Source organism: Sphaerodactylus townsendi, linkage group LG15 (genome assembly GCF_021028975.2).
Source record: "Sphaerodactylus townsendi isolate TG3544 linkage group LG15, MPM_Stown_v2.3, whole genome shotgun sequence".
Taxonomy (NCBI): domain Eukaryota; kingdom Metazoa; phylum Chordata; class Lepidosauria; order Squamata; family Sphaerodactylidae; genus Sphaerodactylus; species Sphaerodactylus townsendi.
The window spans coordinates 36,867,309-36,893,660 of NC_059439.1; the positions used below are offsets into that span (position 1 = coordinate 36,867,309).

At 52.1% G+C, this 26,352-nt stretch overlaps 2 protein-coding genes across 5 annotated transcripts in view; both read right to left on the reverse strand.

Annotated features, from left to right (window-relative positions):
* TGM1 (transglutaminase 1) overlaps nt 1-2,486 on the reverse strand; it is a 68,572-nt gene extending 66,086 nt beyond the window's left edge. The window contains exons 1-2 of the mRNA XM_048516835.1: nt 2,401-2,486; nt 1,190-1,452 (exon numbers count right to left, since the gene is read on the reverse strand). Coding sequence (XP_048372792.1) covers nt 1,190-1,452; nt 2,401-2,486 — 349 coding nt within the window. The remainder of the gene's footprint in view (nt 1-1,189; nt 1,453-2,400) is intronic.
* A 4,789-nt stretch (nt 2,487-7,275) lies between these two features.
* On the reverse strand, nt 7,276-23,734 carry RABGGTA (Rab geranylgeranyltransferase subunit alpha). 4 transcript variants are annotated; one of them, XM_048518226.1, is made up of 11 exons: nt 23,643-23,734; nt 22,387-22,443; nt 21,210-21,320; nt 20,157-20,278; nt 19,866-20,053; nt 18,773-18,970; nt 12,219-12,302; nt 9,165-9,247; nt 8,678-8,779; nt 7,515-7,620; nt 7,276-7,418 (listed from the first exon to the last, which is right to left on the reverse strand). In XM_048518226.1, exons 2-11 carry the CDS (start codon nt 22,387-22,389, stop codon nt 7,363-7,365), a joined length of 1,053 nt encoding a protein of 350 aa, XP_048374183.1. In that variant the 5' UTR covers nt 22,390-22,443; nt 23,643-23,734; the 3' UTR covers nt 7,276-7,362. The 4 variants fall into 4 exon arrangements, with proteins under 4 accessions (XP_048374183.1, XP_048374181.1, XP_048374182.1 ...); XM_048518224.1 differs by having other exon boundaries at nt 23,598-23,713; XM_048518225.1 differs by lacking the exon at nt 23,643-23,734 and adding an exon at nt 23,419-23,590.
* Nucleotides 23,735-26,352: the final 2,618 nt, after the last annotated feature.

Here is a 26,352-nt window from a genome sequence, read left to right on the forward strand (position 1 = left end):
GCCCTGCCTTTCTTTCTTGTAAGCAGTTCACAAACTCATTTCCCTTCCTTTCCCCACAACTGACACTTTGTGAGGCAGGTGGGGCTGAGAGAGTTCAGGAGAACTGGGACTAGCCCAAGGTCATCCAGCAGGAATGCAGGAGTGTGGAAACACATCTGGCTCACCAGATAAGCCTCTGCCACTCAGGGGGAGGAGCGGGGAATCAAACCCGGTTCTCCAGATTAGAGTCCACTGAACCACTGCAGCAGGCTGGCAGTGGGTGGGTGGCCCCAAGTCGGCCAGCAGGATTACTGGGGGGGTTTCGAACCCGGGCCCCCGAGTCCCAGAGCCCTAGTCTGACGCTCTAACCACTAGGCAAGGCTGCCCACATGGCCAGGTTTCCTGGTCCCTCTCTGACACCTGCTTCCTTTCCTTGGGCCACAAGACGCAGAAGAGTTCCCATGCACCGCCTAGCGCCCCTGGCACCCTCCTCCCCGGCCGGGATCGCCCTTCCTGCCGCATCACCCATTTTTTAGCAACTCGTCCGACTTCCTCGCACCCGTGACCCGGGCACCCCGATCTGGGCTCACTCTTGACTCGGTTCGCCCCCCAAGCCAAGCAGCGCGGGGAGCTTCCCTGGCCGCATCACGCCGGCTCCATCGGGGAGACTCCTTCGCCCCCCCCCCCCCGCGCGCCCATTTGCCACCTAACCCTACTGGCCCCTGTCTCCATTCGCCTGCCTGGTGGGGCCTCCGGTCTTCAACTCTCTTCCCCCCCCCACCAATCCCAAAGAAATCCGGATTTCCAGAGTCCCCCCCCCCCATCCACCTACCCCGAGCCTTGTCCTCCCCCAAGAAACACCCACCCGTGGGAAGCCCACCTCGCCCCTCCGCGGCCCCTCGATTCCTCCCACCTCTTCCTCGCCCCTCCCAATGCCCAAATCCACCCGTCGAGGAGGAGCCCCCCCTTTCCCGCGCGCCTCCCCTCCAAAGCTGCACTTTCCAGCTGGCATCCCGGGAGGTCTCCAGGCCAGACCTGGAAACTGGCAACCCCATCTCCAGACGACCCCCTCTTCCCTGTTGAGGGCTAGATCTTTTGCCGGGTCTCTTGGGGGGGTCCAGGTGACCTCCCCCCCCTCCGTCCCAGTCGTGCCCTGCCCTCCGGCGCCCGTGCCCGGACACCCTGCTGCCCACCTGGCCCCGACACTCACCTGGCAGGTGGCGGCGGCGGCGGCGGCGGCGGCGCGAGTCCCGGTCCGGCCTCGCGTCCTGTGCTCCGGAGCCGCTCCGGAGCCGTCGGCGGCGCCTGTGCTGAGTGCGGGGTGGAGCCGGGCGGCGTCCTAAATATGCGAGGCATCCGGGGAGGGCAGGATGGCGAAGGGGAAGCGCCTCTTCTTTCTTGCACCACTTCCCCGGCCCGGGAGGGTGACGCACTCGCCAGGCACGGGCTGGCAGCCGCCGTGGCCCCGCTGACCTGGAAAGGGGGGGCAGGGGTGGAGGGGGGAGTGTGGAGCGTCAGAGTCCCCCCCCCCACACGACGTTGTCCTCCCCCAAGGAAGACCTGTCTTCAGAACACACCTTCGCTTCAAGACCCTGAAGTGCTGCCCTGATTTCACACTCACAACAACCCTGCGAGGTGGGATAGACCGATGGTTGGCATCAGGTCACCCCTGGCTAAATGTTTCCTAGGGTAGGGTGGTGGTCTGCCGTAGAAGAGCTGGATTCTAGTCCAGGAGTGCCTTATAGAGCCATAAGGGCTAAGCTTTGGAGAAGCAAAGCTCTCAAAAGGGTCTGTCACATGGTGCGTGGATTCTCAAAACCTTAGACCCTGTTGGTCTCTAAGGCACCCCTGAACCCCCAATCTAACTGGACACGACTGTATAATAATTTGACACTGGGATACCTAGGAAGAAGAGGAGTTGGATTTATGTCTCCCCCCCCCCCCCTGTCAGGAGACTCAAAGGGGCTTACAAGCTCCTTGCCCTTCCCCCTTCACAACAAACACCCTGTGAGGTGGGTGGGGCTGAGAGAGCTCCGAAGAACCCCAAGGTCACCCAGCTGGCGTGTGTTGGAGTGCACAAGCTAATCTGGTTCCCCAGATAAGCCTCCACAGCTCAAGTGGCAGAGCAGGGGAATCAAACCTGGTTCTCCAGATAAGAGTGCACCTGCTCTTAACCACTACGCCATGTTGGCTCTCGAAGAAGAAGAAGAAGAGCTGGATTGAAGTCCAGGAGCGCCTTGCAGACCAGCAAGGGCTAAGCTTTGGAGACTCCTTCGAACGCTGTGGCAATATTTAAACAAAGTTGCCTTGTCCAGGGTTCTGTTTCTCCGTCCTAATTTTTAACTTGTGACTGGAGGGGTTGTGTGGGAGTTGTTTTGATGACAGTGTTGTGTACTGAGCAGTGGCTAAAAAGCGAGGAACCACGGAGATAACGGGTCGAGGAAGGCCGCCCTGTGGGTTTTCAAGAAAAGAGACACAGGGGGTGGTTGGCTGTTGCTGGCATCCATGTAGGAAACTTGGACTTCCTTGGAGGTCTACTAGCCAGGTCCAACCCTGCTTAGCTAGTCGAAGGCCTTCACGGCCAGATTCAACTGGTTGTTGTGGGTTTTCCAGGCTGTGTGGCCGTGGTCTGGTAGATCTTGTTCCTCACGTTTCGCCTGCATCTGTGGCTGGCATCTTCAGAGGTGTATCACAGGGAGAAGTCTCCTGGACTTGAATCCAGCTCTTCTTCTAGACAGCCAGCGTGGTGTAGTGGCTAAGAGCAGGTGCACTCCAATCTGGAGAACCGGGTTTGATTCCCCGCTCTGCCACTTGAGCTGTGGAGGTTTATCTGGGGAACCAGTTTAGCTTGTGCACTCCAACACACGCCAGCTGGGGGACCTTGGGCTAGTCACAGTTCTTCGGAGCTTCCGTGAAAGTCCAATTACCTCACAGGGTGTTTGTTGGTGGTGAGGGGGGGAAGTGAGATTGAAATGGTTCCCTTTGAGTCTCCTTAACAGGAGAGAAAGGGGGGATATAAATCCAAACTCTTCTTCTTCTCTTCTTCTACCCAATCTAGGCTAGATTCCCAGAGCACTGCTTTTAAGCAGACAACCGGACCCATTCTATCCCTCTGGACCCGGCATCAGTACCCAGGCAGAGTCTCAAAGGGTAGCTGTGTTGCTCTGCAGTAGAAGAAGAAGAAGAAGAAGAAGAAGAAGAAGAAGAAGAAGAAGAAGAAGAAGAAGAAGAAGAAGAAGAAGAAGAAGAAGAAGAAGAAGAAGAAGAAGAAGAAGAAGAAGAAGAAGAAGAAGAAGAAGAAGAAGAAGAAGAAGAAGAAGAAGAAGAAGAAGAAGAAGAGATGAGTTTGGATTTATATCCCCCCTTTCTCTCCTGTAGGAGACCCAAAGGGGCTGACAATCTCCTTGACCTTCCCCCCTCACAACAAACACCCTGGGAGGTAGGTGGGGCTGAGAGAGCTCCGAGAAGCTGTGACTAGCCCAAGGTCACCCAGCTGGCGTGTGTGGGAGTGCACAGGCTAATCTGAATTCCCCAGAGAAGCCTCCACACAGCTCAGGCGGCAGAGCTGGGAATCAAACCCGGTTCCTCCAGATTAGATACACGAGCTCTTAACCTCCTACGCCACGGCTGCTCCTGCAACACCAGGGGAAGGTCTTGGCCCCTCTGCCCTCTTGCTGGATCGCCAGAGGAACTGGTTGGCCACTGTGGGATCCAAGACGCTGGACTAGGTGGTCCCTCAGTGGTCTAATCCAGCAGGGCTCTTCTGATGTTCTTATGAGGGACTCAGTCTCTCTGCTCTGTTGCTGGACCTTCAGAGGAGCCGATTGGCCACTGTGGGATCCAGGATGCTGGACTAGGTGGTCCCTCAGTGGTCCGATCCAGCAGGGCTCTTCTGATGTTCTTATGAGGGACTCAGTCTCTCTGCTCTGTTGCTGGACCTTCAGAGGAGCCGATTGGCCACTGTGGGATCCAGGATGCTGGACTAGGTGGTCCCTCAGTGGTCCGATCCAGCAGGGCTCTTCTGATGTTCTTATGAGGGACTCAGTCTCTCTGCTCTGTTGCTGGACCTTCAGAGGAGCCGATTGGCCACTGTGGGATCCAGGATGCTGGACTAGGTGGTCCCTCAGTGGTCTAATCCAGCAGGGCTCTTCTGATGTTCTTATGAGGGACTCAGTCTCTCTGCTCTGTTGCTGGATCGCCAGAGGAACTGGTTGGCCACTGTGGGATCCAAGACGCTGGACTAGGTGGTCCCTCAGTGGTCTAATCCAGCAGGGCTCTTCTGATGTTCTTATGAGGGACTCAGTCTCTCTGCTCTGTTGCTGGACCTTCAGAGGAGCCGATTGGCCACTGTGGGATCCAGGATGCTGGACTACGGTGGTCCCTCAGTGGTCCGATCCAGCAGGGCTCTTCTGATGTCTTATGAGGGACTCAGTCTCTCTCTGTTGCTGGACCTTCAGAGGAGCCGATTGGCCACTGTGGGATCCAGGATGCTGGACTAGGTGGTCCCTCAGTGGTCTAATCCAGCAGGGCTCTTCTGATGTTCTTATGAGGGACTCAGTCTCTGCTCTGTTGCTGGATCGCCAGAGGAACTGGTTGGCCACTGTGGGATCCAGGATGCTGGACTAGGTGGTCCCTCAGTGGTCTAATCCAGCAGGGCTCTTCTGATGTTCTTATGAGGGACTCAGTCTCTCTGCTCTGTTGCTGGACCTTCAGAGGAGCCGATTGGCCACTGTGGGATCCAAGACGCTGGACTAGGTGGTCCCTCAGTGGTCTAATCCAGCAGGGCTCTTCTGATGTTCTTATGAGGGACTCAGTCTCTCTGCTCTGTTGCTGGACCTTCAGAGGAGCCGATTGGCCACTGTGGGATCCAGGATGCTGGACTAGGTGGTCCCTCAGTGGTCTAATCCAGCAGGGCTCTTCTGATGTTCTTATGAGGGACTCAGTCTCTCTGCTCTGTTGCTGGATCGCCAGAGGAACTGGTTGGCCACTGTGGGATCCAGGATGCTGGACTAGGTGGTCCCTCAGTGGTCTAATCCAGCAGGGCTCTTCTGATGTTCTTATGAGGGACTCAGTCTCTCTGCTCTGTTGCTGGACCTTCAGAGGAGCCGATTGGCCACTGTGGGATCCAGGATGCTGGACTAGGTGGTCCCTCAGTGGTCCGATCCAGCAGGGCTCTTCTGATGTTCTTATGAGGGACTCAGTCTCTCTGCTCTGTTGCTGGACCTTCAGAGGAGCCGATTGGCCACTGTGGGATCCAGGATGCTGGACTAGGTGGTCCCTCAGTGGTCTAATCCAGCAGGGCTCTTCTGATGTTCTTATGAGGGACTCAGTCTCTCTGCTCTGTTGCTGGATCGCCAGAGGAACTGGTTGGCCACTGTGGGATCCAGGATGCTGGACTAGGTGGTCCCTCAGTGGTCTAATCCAGCAGGGCTCTTCTGATGTTCTTATGAGGGACTCAGTCTCTCTGCTCTGTTGCTGGACCTTCAGAGGAGCCGATTGGCCACTGTGGGATCCAGGATGCTGGACTAGGTGGTCCCTCAGTGGTCCGATCCAACAGGGCTCTTCTGACGCTTTCATTTGGAGACAGCGAATCAGTGTGGCTCAGTAACAGAACCAGAGACCTGAGGATGGGGGAGCAGCCACTCTCTGGCTGGAGTTCTTCAAAGGGCAGCTGGACAACCACTTGACAATGCCCCACCCTTTGGATCTCGTTTAAGCAAGGGATTGGACTAGATGCCCTTTTAGGCCCCTTTCCAACTCTTAGGATTTTATCAGCAGCCAAGAATCCCCCCCTTTTCACCAGTTCTTCCATTCCTCTTTCCCCTGGGGATCCCCCCCCCCTCTTCTCCCTCTCCACATTCAGCTTTAGTGACTCTGCAGTAGTTGCTGAGGTCAGACAGGGTACAGGGTCCAACCCTTCTTCAAGAAGAAGAAGAAGAAGAAGAAGAAGAGAAGAAGAAGAAGAAGAAGAAGAAGAAGAAGAAGAAGAAGAAGAGGAGGAGGAGGAGGAGGAGGAGGAGGAGTTTGGATTTATATCCCCCCTTTCTCTCCTGCAGGAGACTCAAAGGGGCTGACAATCTCCTTGCCCTTCCCCCCTCACAACAAACACCCTGTGAGGTCAGTGGGGCTGAGAGAGCTCCGAGAAGCTGTGACTAGCCCAAGGTCACCCAGCTGGCGTGTGTGGGAGTGCCCAGGCTAATCTGAATCCCCCAGGTAAGCCTCCGCAGCTCAGGCGGCAGAGCTGGGAATCAAACCCGGTTCCTCCAGATCAGAGTGCACCTGCTCTTAGCCACTACGCCACTGCTGCTCAAGGGAGGTCCCTGGGCCCCTCTGGGCAGGGAACGATATCATAATGATATTTGCTTGCTATAAGCAGACCTGGGAAAGCGACCCCTTTCACGCCTATGATTCAAGCTGACAAAAACCTTTCGCCACTTCCTATCTTTGGACTTAGGAAACTTCCCCTTGCGCAGAAAGGAAGCATCTCGAAAGAAATCGTCCCTTGGGGTTTTCAGTTGCTTCCCCTTCCTATCAACCGCTTAGAAAAAGGGCACCGTTTACGATGACCCCGTGTCACCTCGCAGGCGCAGTGACTCAAAAACCAAGTTCCCTTCGAGTTCAGCAAGGTTTGCATCATCGTAAGCGTGCTTGGATTGAAATCACGTGGACTGGGTGACCGCAAACCTGACCCCTGAACAGCAAAGGGCCAGGCATCAGCACTCTGCCACAGAGGGAAACGATGGTCAATTAGGGGATAGCTACCTACAGTCTTTGCCTACAGTGGTGGGATCAAAAAAATTTAGTAACAGGTTCCCATGGTGGTGGGATTCAAACACAGCCAATGGGGCTGGGCGGGGCACGACGGGGGCGTGGCCGGGCATTCCGGGGGCGGGGCATTAATAATTTCTCTGTTACTGTAAAAAACTCTTACTGTAAAACAAAAAGTTCCTAATTTCCAGCTGGCATCTTTCTGTCCATAATTTAAACTCATTCTAGCAAGTCCTATCGTCTCCTGCCAACAGAAACAACTACTTCTCCTCTAATTGACTGCCTGTCAAATACTGAATACTTTCAAATACTTAATTTTGTTTCTAGAAATCAAAAGAAGGAGACTTTCCTTAAACAAGGAACTTGACCATATTTCTAAAACATGTTTTTAAAACAGCCCAACAGGGAGAATTGTCCCATTTTCTACCTTCGCTAACCAGCCACATAGGAAACAACAGGACTTTATGATTTTTGGACCTAATGGAATTTCTAACGGAAAAGCAGACCCAGTTAGTAACCCCCTCTCAGCACACACAAATAATCAGTAACCCACTCTCGGGAACTGGTGAGAACCTGCTGGATCCCACCTCTGAGTGGTGGGTACATTTCTGCTCCCTACCTGAAGATCTGCTCCTCCGTGACTGAGTCTTGGCTCCAACAGTCCTTGTGTCCTGTGGGGGAAAGAGGGGAGAGAGCAGGAGGAGAGGCTGCAAGGAAGCCTAGAGAGGCAGCTTGTGTGGAGGTTGTACCCGTTGACTTGGCCTTACCTTTAAAAAGGACGCATTCCTTCTGGGACTGGCCCTCTCCCCACAGAACCCGGAAAGTGTGTTGGGGCCAGTGGTCGTTGAGAGCCGTGGTGGGCAAGTCGCACAGCTAGGGAAGCACCCAAGAGTTAAGGGAAAATCATAGAATCATAGAGTTGGAAGAGACCCCAAGGGACATCTGGTTCAACCCCGTGGAATGCAGGAACACACAATCAAAGCACTCCTGACAGACGGCCATCGAGGTTCTCCTCAAAAACCTCCAAAGAAGGAGACAGTAACGAACAACCCCATTGGTTTGACAGCACAACACGGAATGAAGGTAAGCCACGGCAGCCATTTTGAGTCCAAACTCCAAAGGTGTCCATGGGCTCAAAAGGGTTGGACCCCTGCTCTAATTTATGCCACGGAAACTTGATCAGAGCTGGGGTGAGAATACCCCTCCTGCCCCCTGGGAGCCAATTCTGAGCTGGTGTTTTACTCCAGCAGGGTCAGGGCCTAGCCCCAGAAATGAGGAAGTAACACCCAAGGACTTATAAGCACTAGCAGAAGAAGAAGAGTTGGATTTATATCCCCCCTTTCTCTCCTGCAGGAGACTCAAAGGGGCTGACAATCTCCTTGCCCTTCCCCCCTCACAACAAACACCCTGGGAGGTGGGTGGGGCTGAGAGAGCTCCGAGAAGCTGTGACTAGCCCAAGGTCACCCAGCTGGCGTGTGTGGGAGTGCACAGGCTAATCTGAATTCCCCAGATAAGCCTCCACAGCTCAGGCGGCAGAGTAGGGAATCAAACCCGGTTCCTCCAGATTAGATACACGAGCTCTTAACCTCCTACGCAGACTGCTTTCATCTCAATTCGGAGCACCCAGGAAGAAGGGGAAAGGCTTCCAATAGGCCAGTCCTGCAAAAGCGTTTGTATCTACGTTTCAGAAATGGACTAGGGCCCTCTGGCTCCATCGCCTTCCAATTCCCCTTTCCATCGAAGCAAACAGACATAAGATGCGTTTTCTCCCACTCTGCACACAGCTCCCCTTCCGAAAACTGGGAAGCGAAACCAGCTGTCCAGGGTCACAACGGGCTCCTCGTCTCCTTCGCTGCCATCGGGCTCTTCCTCTTACAAATGGAGGGTAGAACTCAGGATGCTTCTGGCCCCTCCCCACGCTGTAGGATACCCACATAAGTCCTGGCTTGTTTCGGCCGTCTGGTGTGCGCCACCGGACCACCAGCGGGGATTCGTCTCCAAACACAATCAAGTCGTGGGAGGCTGGAGCCACCTGGAAGGGGGAAGGGATACCTCAGGTTCCGCAGAAGGCAAATAGAAGAAGAAGAAGAAGAAGAAGAAGATCCCCCCCCCCTTTCTCTCCCATTAAGGAGACTCAAAGGGGCTGACAATCTCCTTTCCCTTCCCCACCCTCACAACAAACACCCTGTGAGGTAGGTGGGGCTGAGAGAGTTCTGAAGAACTGTGACTAGCCCAAGGTCACCCAGCTGGCATGTGCTGGAGTGCACAAGCTAATCTGGTTCACCAGATAAGCCTCCACAGCTCAACTGGCAGAGCGGAGAATCAGATCTGGTTCTCCTGATTACAATGCACCTACTCTTAACCACTCCACCACTGCTGCTCTCCAGCTGTTGCTCTTCTCTAGCCTGGGTACTTACTGCCACAGGATGGGAGAATGCTACCACCAAAGATGCGTCTTCTCTGTTCACGTAAAGGCAGCGGAGAGATGGGTCGGGGTCAGCTGTGAAGTGGGCGGGGGGGGGGGGAGGAAGGAAGGGGTCCACACAGAAAAAAAAACCAGAAGAAGTGTTGAAAACTGATCTTGCTGTGATGGCTCCCTCTCCCTCAAGATCCCTGGATGCCAAGATGCCTTGGATAAAGATCCATGCTCCTGGAATAGAACCACAAGAAGGAAGCCAGCATGGCTGAACAGATTGGGAACGAGTCTGAACCTGCAGTGAGGACGTGCTGGCTACATGGTTGCCAACTCCAGGTTGGGAAATTTGGGGGCGGAGCCTGGGGAGGATGTGGTTTGCACTGGGTGGGACCTCAGCAGGGTTTAATGTAGGTTTTTTTCGGGTCGCCACCCCCCGGCTCCATCACGTCATCCCCACTGGCTCCCACCCTGCCCTATAAAAAGCAATATTCAAAGTAGTGGTTTGATTGACTCAGCAAGGGCGATAACAACAATTAAATTAAGAACATAAGAACATAAGAACGAGCCTGCTGGATCAGACCAGAGTCCATCTAGTCCAGCACTCTGCTACTCGCAGTGGCCCACCAGGTGCCTTTGGGAGCTCACATGCAGGATGTGAAAGCAATGACCTTAAGAACATAAGAACTAGCCTGCTGGATCAGACCAGAGTCCATCTAGTCCAGCACTCTGCTACTCGCAGTGGCCCACCAGGTGCCATTGGGAGCTCACATGCAGGATGTGAAAGCAATGGCCTTCTGCTGCTGCTGCTCCTGAGAACCTGGTCTGCTCAGGCCTGTGCAATCTCAGATCAAGGAGGATCAAGATGAGTAGCCGTAGATCGATTTCTCCTCCATAAATCTGTCCAAGCCCCTTTTAAAGCTATCCAGGTTAGTGGCCATCACCACCTCCTGTGGCAGCATATTCCAATTCCAAATTAAAACCAGTAACAATCAATTGTACATCTATTCAAAATCCATTTCGAACTTTTCAGTTTAATTTATTCCAGAAAACTAAGGAGATCCCGGATTTTCAAAGTCAGGAAGAAAAACTCTGATAGTTCCCACCAGATTTGCCAGCATGGTTCTATAGCCTGATCTATTGTAAACAAGTGAATAACACAATTGAATGGGCTCACCCCCCAGCATCCCCCTGCCACCCCCTTCCCTCTTAGTGCCCCCCTAGGTAATTCCCCTCCCCCAGGGGACAGTACTGTCCACTTTGGAAACTACTGGTTTAATGTCCTAGAGCCGTGGTGGTGAACCTTTGGCACTCCAGATGCTACGAACTACAATTCCCATCAGCCCCTGCCAGCATGGCCAATTGGGATTGGCCATGCTGGCAGGGGCTGATGGGAATTGTGGTTCATAACATCTGGAGTGCCAAAGGTTTGCCACCACTGTCCTAGAATCATAAAGTTGGAAGAGACCCCAAGGGCCATCCAGTCCAACCCTCTGAAATACAGGAACACACAATCAAAGCACTCCTGTCAGATGACCATCCAGCCTCTGTTTAAAAACCTCCAAAGAAGGAGACTCCACCACACTCTGAGGTAGTGCTGTCGAACAGCCCTGATGGTCAGGAAGTTCTTCCTAATGTTCAGGTGGAATCTCTTTTCCTTCACTTTGAACCCATGACTCCTGGTCCTAGTCTCTGGAGCCGCACAAAACAAGCTTGCTCCTTCACCTACATGACATCCCTTCAAATATCTAAACAGGGCTATCATGTCACCTCTTAACCTTCTCTTCACCAGACTAAACATCACCAGCTCCCTAAATCTCTCCTCATAGGGCATGGACTCCCTCCTCCCAACCAGTCATTTTCTCCACTGATCTGTGTTGTCATTCCTGGTGATCCCCAAGCCCTACCTCCCTCCCTTAACAACCTGGAAGGAATGAGGCCTCTGCCTCCCGAAGTAGGAGCTATGCCTCCACACAGGAACGCAATAAAGATCACTTGGTTCGTTCCACAGTTACCATCGTCCCACTGGATCCCATTTTCCAACTGGTTCTAGCAGCAGATTTTGTTTGAAATTTTTTTTTGTGGCCGTTTCATTCAGCTAAGGATCCCCAAGGCAGCCAATATTAAAAAGTACTTTCAAACCTATGTACACGTGCATAAACAATTAAAACAAGAACAATGAACGAAAACACCAACAGGGATTTCGCGCGCCCCTTCCTAAAACCTCCCCCTCTCTCCACAAGGCGGAAGCCAACCAGCTGCAGATTCAACGCGGACAAAATAAAGTCATTTCACACCCAACGTGTAATTAAGGCATGGAATTTGCTGTCACAAGACGAGCGAGAGCCACAGGCTCTGCCGGCTTCAGAAAGAGATCCAACGCACTCAGAGAGGCTGGTTAAGCAGCAATTAGCTACGACAGGTAAATGAAACCTCCATGGTCAGAGACAGCATACCTTGGAACACCATTGAATGGAAAGAAGAAGAAAAAGAAGAAGAAGGAGGAGGAGGAGGAGGAGGAGGAAGAAGAAGAAGGAGGAAGAAGAAGGAGGAAGAAGAAGAGGAGGAGGAGGAGTTTGGATTAATATCCCACCTTTCTCACCTGTAAGGAGACTCAAGGTGGCTTACAAGCTTCTTCCCCTTCCTCTCCCCACAACAGACACCTTGTGAGGTAGGTGGGGCTGAGAGAGTTCCAAGAGAACTGGGACTAGCCCAAGGACACCCAGCAGGAACGTAGGAGTGCGGAAACACATCTGGCTCACCAGATAAGCCTCCGCCACTGAGGTGAAGGAGTGGGGGATCAAACCCGGTTCTCCAGATTAGAATCCACCTGATCTTAACCACTACCCCATGCTGGCTCTATTGGTTGTGGGGGGTAGGGACTATACTGCCTTTGTGCCCTACTTGTGGGCTTTTTAGGAGCATGAGGTGGGGTTAGAGGCCTGACCCAGCGGGGCGTTTTCTTCAACGCCCGAGCTCCCTTTGGGTCCAGCCATAAGCGTGCCTGCAAGCAGGGCAAAGGATTCTGGGTAGTGTAAAGTACTGCCTTCGGTCCTACCTCGACCCAGCAGCCAGCGGTGATAGAACCAAGCGCTCTGGTCGTTGGGATCGGTGAAGAAGGCGTTCTGTACCAGCTCCAGTTCTGGAGAACAGAAAGCAAAGAAAGCAGAGTCAACAGAGGCACAAGAGGCAGGCATCGGGACTGAGGATTGGCAGGGGAGCACCAAGCGGTTGGGCAGGCCGCAGCCTCTTTCCTCAGCAAACGGTCTGAGAAGGCAGAGAGCGCAGCTGGGCAAAAACACAGAGATGGGCATGTTGAAATGGCTGTTCAGAGCAGGGGGGGAGCTATCTTGTCCTGAACAGGCTGGTCCGAAAAGCAAGCAGGGTGCGTCCTAGTTTGAACTTGGGTGGGAGACCACTGAGAAAACCCAGGACTGTTACACAGGAGCAGGGAGTGGCAAACTCCAAGATCAGAGAGGGGAGTACCCAGTGGTGGGATCCAAAAATTTTAGCAACAGGTTCCCATGGGGGTGGGATTCAAACTGTAGCGTAGCGCTGATGGGGCTGGGTGGGGCACGACGGGGGCATGGCCTGGCATTCCGGGGGCGGGGCATTCTTGGGCAGGGCTGTGGCAAGGATGCAGCCGCTGCGCCGGTCCTTGGGCGGGAAACGAACGGACGCAGGCGTAGGCTGCCACGCACGCCGGTGCACCTCCTGCTAGACTGCTTCCAGTTCTGCGCACTACTGCCGAGAGGAGGGGCGTAACTAAGGCAAAAATCACGTGGCAAAATCACCAATTAGTAACCCCCTCTCGGCACATGCAAATAATTAGTAACCTACTCTCGGGAACCTGTGAGAACCTGCTGGATCCCACCTCTGGGAGAACCCCACCCTGCCTTAAACCAGACCGGCAGGCCACTTTCTTTGGTGCTGCCAGCTCAAACATGAAGTTGATCTGGCAGGGAAAGGATCTTTCTTAGCCCCTCTTTGCTGAGATACTTTCACCCAGAGATGCCTGGGACAGAACTCGCGACCTTCTGCAATCCAAAGAGGCCCTCTGGCACTGAGCCACTCCTCTCTCTCTCTCTCTCTCTTTTAAAAATACTTTTTAATTTTTCAATAATAATAATAATAATAATAATAATAATAATAATAATAATAATAATGATGATGATGATGATGATGATGATGATGATGATGATGGTTTGGATTTATATCCCCCTTTCTCTCCTGCAGGAGACTCAAAGGGGCTGACAATCTCCTTGCCCTTCCCCCCTCACAACAAACACCCTATGAGGTAGGTGGGGCTGAGAGAGCTCCGAGAAGCTGTGACTGGCCCAAGGTCACCCAGCTGGCATGTGTGGGAGTGTACAGGCTCATCTGAATTCCCCAGATAAGCCTCCACAGCTCAGGCGGCAGAGCTGGGAATCAAACCAGTTCCTCAGATTAGATACCGGCTCTCATGAGGACGAGAGAATGGCGAAACCCCCCAGATATTTTCTAATGCCTCTTTCCTCGACAACCTAGAAACAGGAAGATTAAAAAAATCCCCCAAGGAGCCCAAACTAACAGTGCAATCCTGAGCAAAGGTATCCCAGACTGGAGTAACTCAGTTTGGGATTAAGCTGCACAAGAGCAGGAGCCCAGATTTCCTCTGTGCTTCACTCGGCATTCCTTCCATGATCCCTGCTTTCCAGCTAATCTCTCAATTGCTGTTTTGGTGTTTTGCCTGCATTTCAGTCCTGTTTCTCAATCGTTCGAAGGATGTTTGTTTGTGGGGCGTGTGTGTGTGGATCTTAATGGTTTTTTAAAAATGCGATTTTATCACGCGTGTTTTAAATGGCTAGCCACTCTGGTTGCCCTTGCAAGGGAAGGAGGAGGAATGAGAATTGGGTGAACTGACAACAGAAGAGGGGCGATCTCCCACGCCCCTGGGGAATCGGAACTTTCAAAGGATCTGCCAATCACTCCTTCATGCCTGCGGTTCTTTACAAAGGCTTGTGAGCGAAAAGAGCGCGCCCCGACCGGAAAGGGTGAACCGCACACTGGGATGATTAAGCCAAAGACTTCTAACAAAGGGTAAGTACTGAAGGAAGGAACCCTAGGCCGTTGCACGTGCCCCAGGAAAGAGGGGTGGGGAAGCACAAATGTGCGTCGAGGGCTCTTCTGGCAGCTGAGGACGGTGGAGCAGCAGAAGGCGAAGGCGTGGAGGCTACCGCACAGAGGCAGGGCAGGCCGGTTCTCACACGCCAGAGACCCACCCGCTCCTGCATACGGCGCTCAGCAGAAAAATGTCCCACGGTGACTCCAGCGAGGAGGCTTTCTCTGGCCCCTTCCGCACACGCAAAATAATGCGTTTTCAAACCACTTTCACAACTGTTTGCAAGTGGATTTTGCTATTCCGCCACAGCTTCAAAGAGCACTGAAAGCAGTTTGAAAGTGCATTATTCTGCATGTGCGGAAGGCGCTTCTGAGCCGAACAGGCCTTCCACACACACTCCTCTCAGTGGGAGTTCTGGTGCACCAAACTGAGCCTTCCCCTTCCTCCTTACGCCCTGGGAAGATACAGGCCCTTCCGATCCTGAGGTCTGGATGGCTACCCGCACATTCAGGGGGCTTGGTCCTTTGAGTACGTTGGGGTACCCAGCAACCCCCACTTGGTGTGTTTATGTGTGTGTGTGTGTGGGGGGGGGGGATGGGAGCCTTTGAGTCTCTTTACAGGAGAGAAAGAGGGGGATATAAATCCAAACTCTGCTTCTTCGGTGACACCAGCCTGCCTCAGGCAAAGGAAACAGCAGGCAGCGGGGGATATAAATATTATATGTGTTCCTTGAAATTTGGCTGACACTCAGATCAGAAGAAGAAGAAGAAGAAGAAGAGTTGCAAGCCAAAGAGCCCCTCTGGCACTGAGCCACTCCTCTCTCTCTTTTAAAATACTTTTTAATTTTTCAATAACAACAACAACAACAACAACAACAATAATAATGGATTTGGATTTATATCCCCCTTTCTCTCCTGTAGGAGATTCAAAGGGGCTGACAATCTCCTTGCCTTTCCCCCCTCACAACAAACACCCTGTGGGAGAGAGCTCCGAGAAGCTGTGACTAGCCCAAGGTCACCCAGCTGGCGTGTGTGGGAGTGCCCAGGCTAATCTGAATTCCCCAGATAAGCCTCCACAGCTCAGGCGGCAGAGCCGGGAATCAAACCCGGTTCCTCCAGATTAGATACACGAGCTCTTAACCTCCTGCGCCACTGCTGCTCCTTCATGCCTTCAGACAGATCTAGGAGAGCTGACAGCGGCTGAACCGCCACCCAGCCTGCTACTGGCTTTGCCCTCTCCTGATCTCTCCCTGCCTGTCAAGGGGCGCTGTCCTGCAGATCCAGGATTGGTTCCCACGCTTGCTCCCTGCTCGCCTCTCCACAGGACAGCTGAGACACACGGCAGCCAAGAGGCAAAGCGCAACAAACACAACAAGATTCAGAAGCAACGCCCCCCACTTAAGCGGCAGCGGCTAATCCCCCTTGAGCTGTTACCTGCCCGGGAGGGAAGGGATGGGCTCCGGCAGAGAATCCCTGCGTACACTTTTAGTCATTGCAAAACCGTTCCCCTTCGTGCCTGGACCTCCACACCTTGAAGCCGAGAGAGCACTGCCCTCTGACTCACAACCCCGCGCACCTGTTGTGGAGTGGAGAAGAGAGCCTTCTAGAGCCCTGGAGTCCCTGTGTCGGAACTGGGCATGGAGCCGAGCTGCCTGGTTGCCCTCTCTTTGACACACGGAACAAAGGGAGGGACTCGGGTACGGATCTTGCACCCGCTGTGATTGCAGAAGGCTCATCCTCAGGCCGGGCAAAGACCCCGCTGCCTGGGAAAACAGAGGACCACTCCCAGCCTGAGAACATCAGGAGATGTTGCAAGTCACTGCTGGATTTGGCCAGTGAGCTACCTGATCCAGCATCCAGCCTCACGTAGCAGTCAAACGTTTCCTCTGGAGGGCCAGCGACAGGGCAGATGCCGAGGCCTTCCCCTGAGGTTGCCTTCCGGCACTGGGATTCAGAGGTTGACTGCCTCTGAACCTGGAAGTTCTCTCTAGTCACTATACTGATAGAACTCTCCTTCACGACTCTGCCTGATCGCCTTTTAAAGCCCTCTATGTCTGCAGCCATCAGTACATCCAAGGAAGAAGAGGAAGAAGAGTTTGGATTTATATCCCCCACTTTCTCTCCGGTAAGGAGACTCAAAGGGGCTGACAATCTCCTTCCCCCACACAACAAACACCCTGTGAGGTGGGTGGGGCTGAGAGCGCTCCGAAGAACTGTGACTAGCCCAAGCTGGCGGGTGTTAGATAGATAGATAGATAGATAGATAGATAGATAGATAGATAGATAGATAGATAGATAGATAGATAGATAGATAGATAGATAGATAGATATTACGGCCTTTTGGCCAGCCAATAGTTTAAAATCAGAGTACATGTGAATACATAGCACTCCACTTATACAAAAATATAATATAAATTAAAATCCATTATAAAATCTATTGATAAATAACATTAGCTTCAGGCATTATTACAGTCCTCATCACACAGTGCAGCTCTTTGTCTTAATAAGGAACTACGCTTGTTGTGTACCAATATACAAAATTTAGCTACCTTCTGTGAAATGGCAGAAACACGATCTTCTAATAATATTCTTACAGAATTCGTATCTGAGTTATCTATGAATGGATATACATGATGAGTTAACAATGGTTGGATCAACAGCTTCCTTTCACCTTCATGTAACTTGCAAGGCAGTAAGATATGTGACATTGAGTCTACTTCCCCTGAGCTGCACACACAGGTTCTCCTGTGCCTTGGAATATTTTGGAATCGTCCCATCAGATTAGCTGACGGGAAGGCATCGAAGTGAGCCCTAGGCGGGTGTTGGAGTGCACAAGCTAATCTAGTTCCCCAAATAAGCCTCCACAGCTCAAGTGGCAGAGCGGACAATCAAACCCGGTTCCCCGGATTAGAGTGCACCTGCTCTTAACCACTACACCACGCTGGTTCCTGAAGGGACGTGAAGGGATAATTAGCTGCTCTGGCAGTTTTGGAGTCCCTTTCTGGCCTGGGAAAAGGAGAGATGTGTCTTTGTTATCCAACTTGCCTATAAATTCACTTCGAAACCTAGAGACGGCTACTTCCTCTAGAGTCACAAATGACATCTGACAGCCTCTCTAGGACACCCTCCCTTAACCACCCTGCCCTTTCTGGGTGTGGAGATGTCAGACTGCACTGTGGGAATCCTGAAGGGCGCCCGGTTGGAGGCAACATTGCGGACACGGTTCTGCTCAGAGGGAAAGAGGATCTTGTGGTCCGATCCGAGACACCTGGGAAGAAGTCCTGCTTAGTTTAGTGGAAGTTACTCGGGACCACGAAAGCTCAGAATGGCCAGTTCGAAGAAAGCACAAATCGGCAAGAATTGTACGACAACGACCTGGAGCCTACAGCTCCAAAAAAGAAGGCCGATGCTATCAGTCTGCGAGCGTCTTAAATTAGAACGGAAAATAATGCTTTTATCACTGTAAATGTATTAACCAAAATGACACACGCTAATTACATTAATGCAGGAAACATACACTTAATGTAAACAACACGAGCCAGCCCGTCGGCCGGGTTCAAGACGGAGCCTCGATATTCTCCAAGGCTTGTGTTTACACAAACAAATCCTTTGTTAAGCAGGCACAATTCATCTGCTGCCACAGGTGTCAAACTCGCGCCCCTCCAGATGTTATGGACAACAGCTCCCATCAACCCTTGCCAGCATTATGCTGGCAGGGGATGATGGGAACTGTAGTCCATAACATCTGGAGGGCCGCGAGTTTGACACCTGTGAAAGCATCTCTGCCGGGACCCGGTGCTAAAACACATCCGATCTACAAAGGTCCTAGAACAGTGGTGGCGAACCTTTGGCACTCCAGATGTTTTGGACTACAATTCCCATCAGCCCCTGCCAGCATGGTCAATTGTCCATGATGGCAGGGGCCGATGGGAATTGTAGTCCATAACATCTGGAGTGCCAAAGGTTCGCCACCATGGTCCTAGAAGTTAGAAGAAGCAGGCAATATGTGACACAAAGAACCTCTAGCTCAGAGGTCTGCAACCTGCGGCACTCCAGATATTCATGGACTACAATTCCCATCAGCCCCTGCCAGCATGCCCAATTGGCCATGTTGGCAGGGGCTGATGGGATTTGCAGTCCATGAACATCTGGAGAGCCATAGGTTGCAGACCCCTGCTCTAGCTAAAAACCTGGAGAGCTGCTACCCATCAGAGCAGACAAGAATAACCTTGAGAGGTGACGGATCAGCCTGACTCAGCTGGAAGCCGCTTCACCTGCTAATTGGCTCAGAAAAGGCAGTTTCACAGGTGGACTCAAAAGGTAGCTTCCCACGCTCATTCATGCGCTCACATGCTTGTTAACGGTAAGACATGCACGACACTCGGGATCGCTAGCAGGTCGAAATCCTTCTCCCATAATCCTCTCGTAATGCAGAACTACAACATCACGGGAGGATACAGGCTGGTGAGCGACACAGGGCTCGGTTCTCTTCCCTCCCCCCGGAAGCGCAACCTTTGAGGAGGACCTCCTCCGTGATCCGGCCTTGCTGGTGGGGATCCGGGTGCAGCTGCGGCAGGAGTCGGCTGCGGTAGTGCCAGGAGGAGTAATTGGAGAAGTTCCGGGTGATGAGGTCATCGCTGAAGGCCAGCTCGTCCTGGGGAGGGACCTGGGACCGCTGCACCATGAAGCGCCGGTAGTCCCAGCAGTGGACTGAAGATGGCGACATAGAGCGGGGGAAGAGAAGGAGGGGAAGAGGGAAAAAGTGTGAGGGTCAGAGGTCAGCCCACCCCCCCCACAGACCTCCTGAGCTTGGCTAGAGTTGCCATATCTGGGCTGGGAAAGTCCTGCAGATTTGGAAATGGAGACTGTGGAGGGGGAAAACCGGGGAAGAGAAGAGGAGGAGGAGGAGGAGTTTGGATTTACACCCCCTTTCTTTCCTGTAAGGAGACTCAAAGGGGCTTACGAACGCCTTTCCCTCTCCCCCACCACAAACACCCTGTGAGGTGGGTGAGGCTGAGAGAGTTCCGAAGAACTGTGACAGGCCCAAGGTCACCCAGCTGGCATGTGTTGGGGTGCACAAGCCAATCTGGTTCACCAGATAAGCCTCCACAGCTCAAGTGGCAGAGCGGGGAATCAGATCTGGTTCTCCAGATTACAGCGAACCTGCTCTTAACCACTACAGCACGCTGGCTCTCCACACTGGGGACGGATTTCACTGAAAACTGACAATCCTGAAGCTGTCTTTTCCGCCAAGGGAATGGATTGCTGAAGTGTGAAGATCAGTTATAACTCCAGGAGAAGTAACCACAAGTTGGCAACCCCTCAGCTTGGCCCATCACCTCCCCCGCTGGGACATCTACTCACTTATGGGTAAACATGCCAACTGTTCGGCACTTATTGACCATCAACGGCACCTGCCTGGCTTGGTGCCGTACGGAAGGCAGAGGAAGGAGGAAGCCTGCCCCCAAAGGTTTAGAGCCTACTCCAGAAAGACAACGCCAAGAAGTTCTCAACCACACAACTGCAGGGGGTTGGACTGGATGGCCCCTGGGGTCTCTTCCAACTCTATGATTCTACGTCGAGAAGGAGGGGACAAGAGTCTCACAGTTACGTTCGTCGTTTTCCAGGTACTTGTTGCACAGCTCCAGCTCGCGGGCCCAGTCCGGCTCCGGGATGTGCTGCATTACCCAGCAGCGATGGTACCACGTCCCGTAGGATTTGGGGTTGACGCGCAAGCAGGATTCCAGGAAGGACAGCTCCGCTTTGCAGAGGGCCTGCATCTCTTCCGGCATCCTGCGGCGGAAAACACGGTGAGCGGAAGGGTCGGGACTGCGCCTTGGGTTCACATCACTGTCCCCTCGCTCTGTTCGCCACCTGCTCCGGCCTTCTGACTCACTCCTGCTCCATGTGAAGGAAGATCTCCCGCCGGAAGTTCCAGAGGGTGGCGAAGTCTGGGTTGGCGCCTAAGATCTGGCTGGTCAGCTCCAGGGCTTCTTTGTCCAGTTGGCCCAATTTCCTCTGCAAAGGAAAGAGAGGCTGGAAGTCCGTTCCGTAATTTCCCCCAATCCGTAATGTGGGCGGGGCTTATTGTCTTCATTCATGAGAATTATGGCAGCAGAGATAGAACTTCCGCAGAGTAGGCAGACCAAGGCTGGTATTACCAGGCCTTTCCAGCCAACGCAAGGGGTAACGGCCGGGGTTCAAAGTCCCCATGCCTTCTAGTTACTGAGTTTTAGCTATGGGGGGAAAGGCTTATCGATCTGGTTGTCCCATTGCCTTGATCTGATGGCCCCCCCCCTCTAACATCTGTGGATACTGCGCCCCCCCCTCTTTTAGGGGATTAGTTAGTAGGTCGCCAGCAGTTGTGCATTTGTTGTACTTCAGTACCAATACGCTGCTTTTAATGGGGTTTTAATGGTTTTAACGTGTATAGAGCTATTTCTTTATGATTTATTTAATTGCGATTTATTGATTTTATTCTGTGTTCTATTTATATGTCCATGTTCACCGCCCTGAGCCCTCCGGGGGAGGGCGGTATATAAATATAATAAATAAATATAAATAAATAAAATAAATCTATACCCGGCAATGTGTTTGAACAAGAAGAGTTGGATTTATATTCCCCCTTTCTCTCCTGCAAGGAGACTCAAAGGGGCTTACAATCTCCTTTCCCTTCCCCCCTCACAACAAACACCCTGGGAGGTGGGTGGGGCTGAGAGAACTCCGAGGAACTGTGACTAGCCCAAGGTCACCCAACTGGAGTGTGTTGGAGTGCCCACGCTAATCTGGTTCCCCAGATAAGCCTCCACAGCTCAAGTGGCAAAGCCGGGAATCAAACCCAGTTCCTCCAGACTAGAATACACCTGCTCTTAACCACCATGCCGCTGCTGCTTTGGTGCCCGCTTTGGCCCTTGACCTGCTCCCGCCTTTTTCCTCCCCCAGTCGTCACCTTCTCAAAGATGGCTTTTGTGGCCGTCACATAATGGTGCAGCTTCTTATCCCGCTCCAGGCGTTTGGCTTCCGCCTGCTCTTCCGTCGTCTTGACCTTCAGCCGGCCGTGCTGCAAAGGGGGAAATGGAGCACAAAAACCCACCAATCAATCAGGAGAGAGACAAAGGCACTCGGTGCTGGGTTCGAGTCCTGCAGTTGTGTGGCTGGACATCCAGACGGAAGAAAGAGAAATACCGGGACAGATAATGGTTGGGTGAAGTTATTATTACTAACTTTGTTTATAGCCTGCGCTTCTCCCCAGCAGAGACCCCAAATGGCTAACAATGTTCTTTCCTTCATCCTCTCAACAAGAAGATGTGAGCCTACCCTGCAAAGTAGGTTAGGCAAAGTTTGTGACGCCCAACAAGACTTCGCAGAGATTCAAACCCGGGTCTCCTTTGTCCTAGTTCCGTGGTGGCGAACCTTTGGCACTCCAGATGTTCTGGACTACAATTCCCATCAGCCCCTGCCAGCATGGCCAATTCAGGGGCTGATGGGACTTGTAGTCCATAACATCTGGAGTGCCAAAGGTTCACCACCACTGTCCTAGTTCAACACTCTGACCACTACTCCCTGCCAGCACTCTAGCCCAGAGGTATTTATTTATTTATTTATTGGTTATATTTCTATACCGCCCCCCCTCCCCGGAGGGCTCAGGGCGGTGAACAACAAAACAGAAATAGAGCACATAAACCAAAGACTAAAAGCCATTAAATATTAATTAAGTTGGCTCTATATAAAATAAACCCACCCCATTAAAACGCAGCATACTAAAATCAACATAATAGATGGCACCTACTATCAAATCCCCTAGAAAGGGGGGGGGGGAGGCAGGATCCACTGATGTTATAGGGAGCCATCAGCGGCCAGCCTCCCCAAAGGCCCGGCGGAACAGCTCGGTCTTACAGGCCCTGCGGAACTCGCTAAGATCCCGCAGGGCCCTGACAGCTGGAGGGAGAGCGTTCCACCAGGCCGGGGCCAGAGCTGTAAAGGCTCTGGCCCGGGTAGAGGCTAGCCGCATCATTGAGGGGCCGGGGATCACCAGTAAGTTGGCCTCTGCCGAGCGAGCGCAGAGACCGATTCGGGACATATGGGGTATGCAGCTGGGCAAGGGAAAGCCCCCCCCCCCCACTTACCATACTGACAGGACGGCAAAAATGACTCCCAAGAGGGAAATGAATTAATCACACCTCCTAGGACAGAAAAACAAAGACAGCATCGTGGGAAGATTTTTCATCCTTAACATTTTGCTCTCGCCTTCCTAACAAGGAGTCAAAGCCAACGGGCACGGTTCCCCACTGCCTTTTCCTCAAAACAACCCCAGCACAGATTGTTAAGAGAGAGAAGGAAGAGCCGATCAAAGGTCCTCCATTGTTGAACAGGGATTTGCCCTGGTCTCCTTCATCCAAGCCCTGGATTTGATGTGGCTCTTGCCTAGCCCAAGGGGGAGGGAACCACTGCACACCTCCTGGCTGCATCTGAATGTCAGGGCTCAGAGTTGGCGAAGCTGCTGCCTTCTGTCTCTGCATCCTTACGACAGCCCTGAAAGGTAGGCTTGGCTGGGGAAACATGCCTCCCCGCCACCCCCGTGAGCTTCACACGTCAAGCACGGATCGTTTGCGTTCTCCCTGCTTGCAAAGTTATCCACTTGATCAACAGATCCCTGGAGTCTGACCAACATGGGGCTTCCCTCTCTTTTAACGTGCCTTTGGAAGCCTTCCACGCTTGCACACAGCTCCCCTGCCTGCCTGCCTGCCTTCCTGCCTGCAAGCCAGGCCACTGCTTTTGCTGCTAGAGGGAACTCAAAAGCAATGTTGGAGATAATTGAATAATCACACTTACGATGACTTATAAAGCACACCACACACATTAACCTGCAATCTGCACAACAACCCTGTAAGATAGGTCGGTATTATTATTCCTGTATGATTGATGGCTGAGCTCCCCCCATCCCCAAACCCTTCCCCATCCCCTGCCTCCCCCCATATCTCCAGGAAATACCCAACCTGGAGTTGGCACCGCTTTGTGTGAGCCAAGGCAGGGGAAGACATGCCAAGCGACCACATCCCGTCTCCCCAACCCAAATGCCCAGTTGCATTCTGGGATTGAGCCAGAGTGGCCTTCTAGGAAGGGCTGTTGTACACCTACGCGGAGTGACCCCGCTTTACCTCCCCATGAACTTCCCAGCTCCCATTGCACCCCCTATTGGACAGAAGAAATGGTCTCTTCCGCGGGAACCTGTTCAAGCTTCCAAAGGGACCATTCCAAAAGCGGTCGGAGCAGGGGGGGGGAATCCCGGGAAGGAGACGATGGGCTACTCTAGAAAGCCTGTAGGGATGATACCAACCAGCCCGGAGGGGGAGATGAAAGGCAGATCTAGAACCGACCGAACCTGAATGGACTCGTCCGCAGCGGCACTGACAGCAATAGGGGGACGATTCCACCAAAGGCAGGTGAGGGGTGTATACAGGAACTGAGGTGGAAGACCATTTGAGCACGCGGAATCAGAGTTCTGAACCCTCTCTGGTGGGACCAGGGTCATCCCTTTAAATTCCAAAGGGGCAGCGGTTTTTGTTTTTGTTTTACTGAAAAGTGGTAGACGGTTGCATTTAACCCTGAAAACATTGTGGACCTGTTTCACAATGGACGAATATTCGCCAATTTTTCTGGAAGCGTGGATTCTGCACCAAGGGGCGGCGGGTGGAGCACTATGTATTGAGGTAAAGCGGCATTGAGGGCAGTGGATAGAGCATTTTGATGGGATCCGTGCGAGTATTCCCGGATTCAACGCAATGAACAGCACCAACTCCCTCCACGAACCATCATTTTGCTCCAGGGGAATCTGACTTCTGTTGTCTCCAGATTTGACGTAATTCCTTTATTGCCCCTCGGCTCACCCGGAGTGCTGGCAACCTTGAGCTAAGCCAAACTGCTTTGAATGGAAGATTGAGGATGAAGGGAGAGAGAGGAGCATGCTTGGGAGAAATGGAAAATGGGCAGCGCCTCTGCAAAGCCTTCGGTGTCAGGCTGAGCGCAATGAAGTCAATGTTTGAAACAGTCCCATTCACCATTTAACCTGCTGTGCCTGGTTTGTTTGGAAGAGGAAGCACAGTGGCAGATCTTTTTGGTAATTCTGCCTGCTTTGGTCTCCAGTGATACCATGAGAACAATTTATTTTGCAGCCCAGATAATTTCCCAGAGAGAGAGAGAGAGTGCCATACCCTGGAGTGCTTCACTTCCAACCAACTCATAGCTCCAAAACTCACTCTTTGGTTCTTTAGATTCTCTCTGCATGAGCTCAGAGGCATTCTTTTTGTAAATACATTTTATCAGTGCCACTAAGCAAAATCACACCCTTCCAGATCCGTTGAATTCAATGAGGAGAGTGTAACACTGCTTAGGAGAGCGTTGCAGTTGATTAAAGGAGTCCTACATTATGACTTTAAAATGTTGGGTTTTATGCATGCCATGCACTTTATTTTATGTATTTTGTTTATACTGTACGCCACCTTTGTAAGGAAGAAAGGTGGCCAAACTGTTTTAAACGAATAAGTGAATGAATAAATAAATAAATACGTGTTTCCGAACTGAATGCTAACACCGAAAGAACACTGGGATTAAGCACAGATGAATCATTTTTTCAAATGAAAGGGCGAAGGAGGAAATAAAACGCTGCTTGCATCTTTTCCCACCAAATCCTACATTCCTCTCCAAAGACCTGAACTTTTAGCATCCCGCTCCTTGAATGACTCTGCATGAGTGTGACATCGTTATACGTGAACAACTGGTCCTAATTGTAGCCTTTAGTGGGTGGGTGCTGATGCTTTATTGACAGTAAAAATATGAGTCAAGTGAAGATAAATCCCGACATTAAAAAAAACCCCTCCTTTCAGTACTGCCTGTGACATCTTTGGAGAGGAAACTGCGGTGTTGAAGGTGATAGAGAACGCTATGACTGGTTCTGGTGGGTTTTCTGGGCTGTCTGGCCGTGGTCTGGTGGATTTTGTTCCTAACGTTTCACCTGCATCTGTGGCTGGCATCTTCAGAGGTGTCTCACAGTGATACACCTCCGTGATACACCTCTGAAGATGCCAGCCACAGATGCAGGTGAAACGTTAGGAACAAAATCCACCAGACCACGGCCACACAGCCCGGAAAACCCACCAGAACCAGTTGAATCCGGCCGTGAAAACCTTCGACAATACAACGCTATGACCGTTCACAATCAGTTGGACTACTAATTTTCGAGAGGGAGAGGTAGTATTAAGCTTTCAGGTAGCACACAATTCTTTTTAAGAAGCTCTTCTTCCTGCTTGAAGAAGAGTTCCGTAGCATTCAGAAACCAGCCTTCCTAGGATAGCTAGTTTCCAAATGCTACAGAACTCTTGTTCTTAAGAGGAGCCTCTTAAGAAGACTTATGTGCTACTTGGAAGCTTGATATCGGAAGGCCACTACGGATCCTACGACACTCATAATTTGAATCAATTTTTAGCTGGAATCATTTACAACTGGCATCGATTCAGAGGGTAGCCATGTTGGTTTGCCTTAGAACAGCTGGATTCGAGTCCGGGAACACCTTTGAGGCCAAAAAAAGGTATAAGCTTTCAAAAGTGTCCAACGAGAGGAATGTTGACCTTCCAAAGCTCCTACCCTGAAATCTTGTTGGTTTCGAAGATACTGCCAAACTCAAATCTAGCTGTCGAAGACTGGATTCAACTGGCTGTGGTGGGTTTTCCGGGTTGTGTGGCCGTGGTCTGGAAGATCTTGTTCCTAACGATTTGCCTGCATCTGTGGCTGGCATCTTTTTATTTATTTATTTATTCGATTTGATAAACCGCCCTACCCCCGGGGGGCTCAGAGGTGTATCACAGAGACACAGTGTGTAACAGACTTCCCTCTGTGATACACCTCTGAAGATGCCAGCCACAGATCCCAGATACAGATGCAGGCGAACCGTTAGGAACAAGATCTACCAGCAGTGGCGTAGGAGGTTAGGAGCTCATGTATCTAATCTGGAGGAACCGGGTTTGATTCCCAGCTCTGCCGCCTGAGCTGTGGAGGCTGATCTGGGGAATTCAGATTAGCCTGCGCACTCCCAACAC

Bases quoted from the DNA above. Each gene is read 5' to 3' on its own strand.
- RABGGTA (XM_048518226.1), bottom strand. The intron at 20,279-21,209 runs GTGACGACTGGG...TTTCCTTTGCAG, and splicing joins CAAAAGCCATCTTTGAGAAG to AGGAAATTGGGCCAACTGGA. The intron at 9,248-12,218 runs GTAGGACCGAAG...CCCACTTCACAG, and splicing joins CCGCTGGCTGCTGGGTCGAG to CTGACCCCGACCCATCTCTC.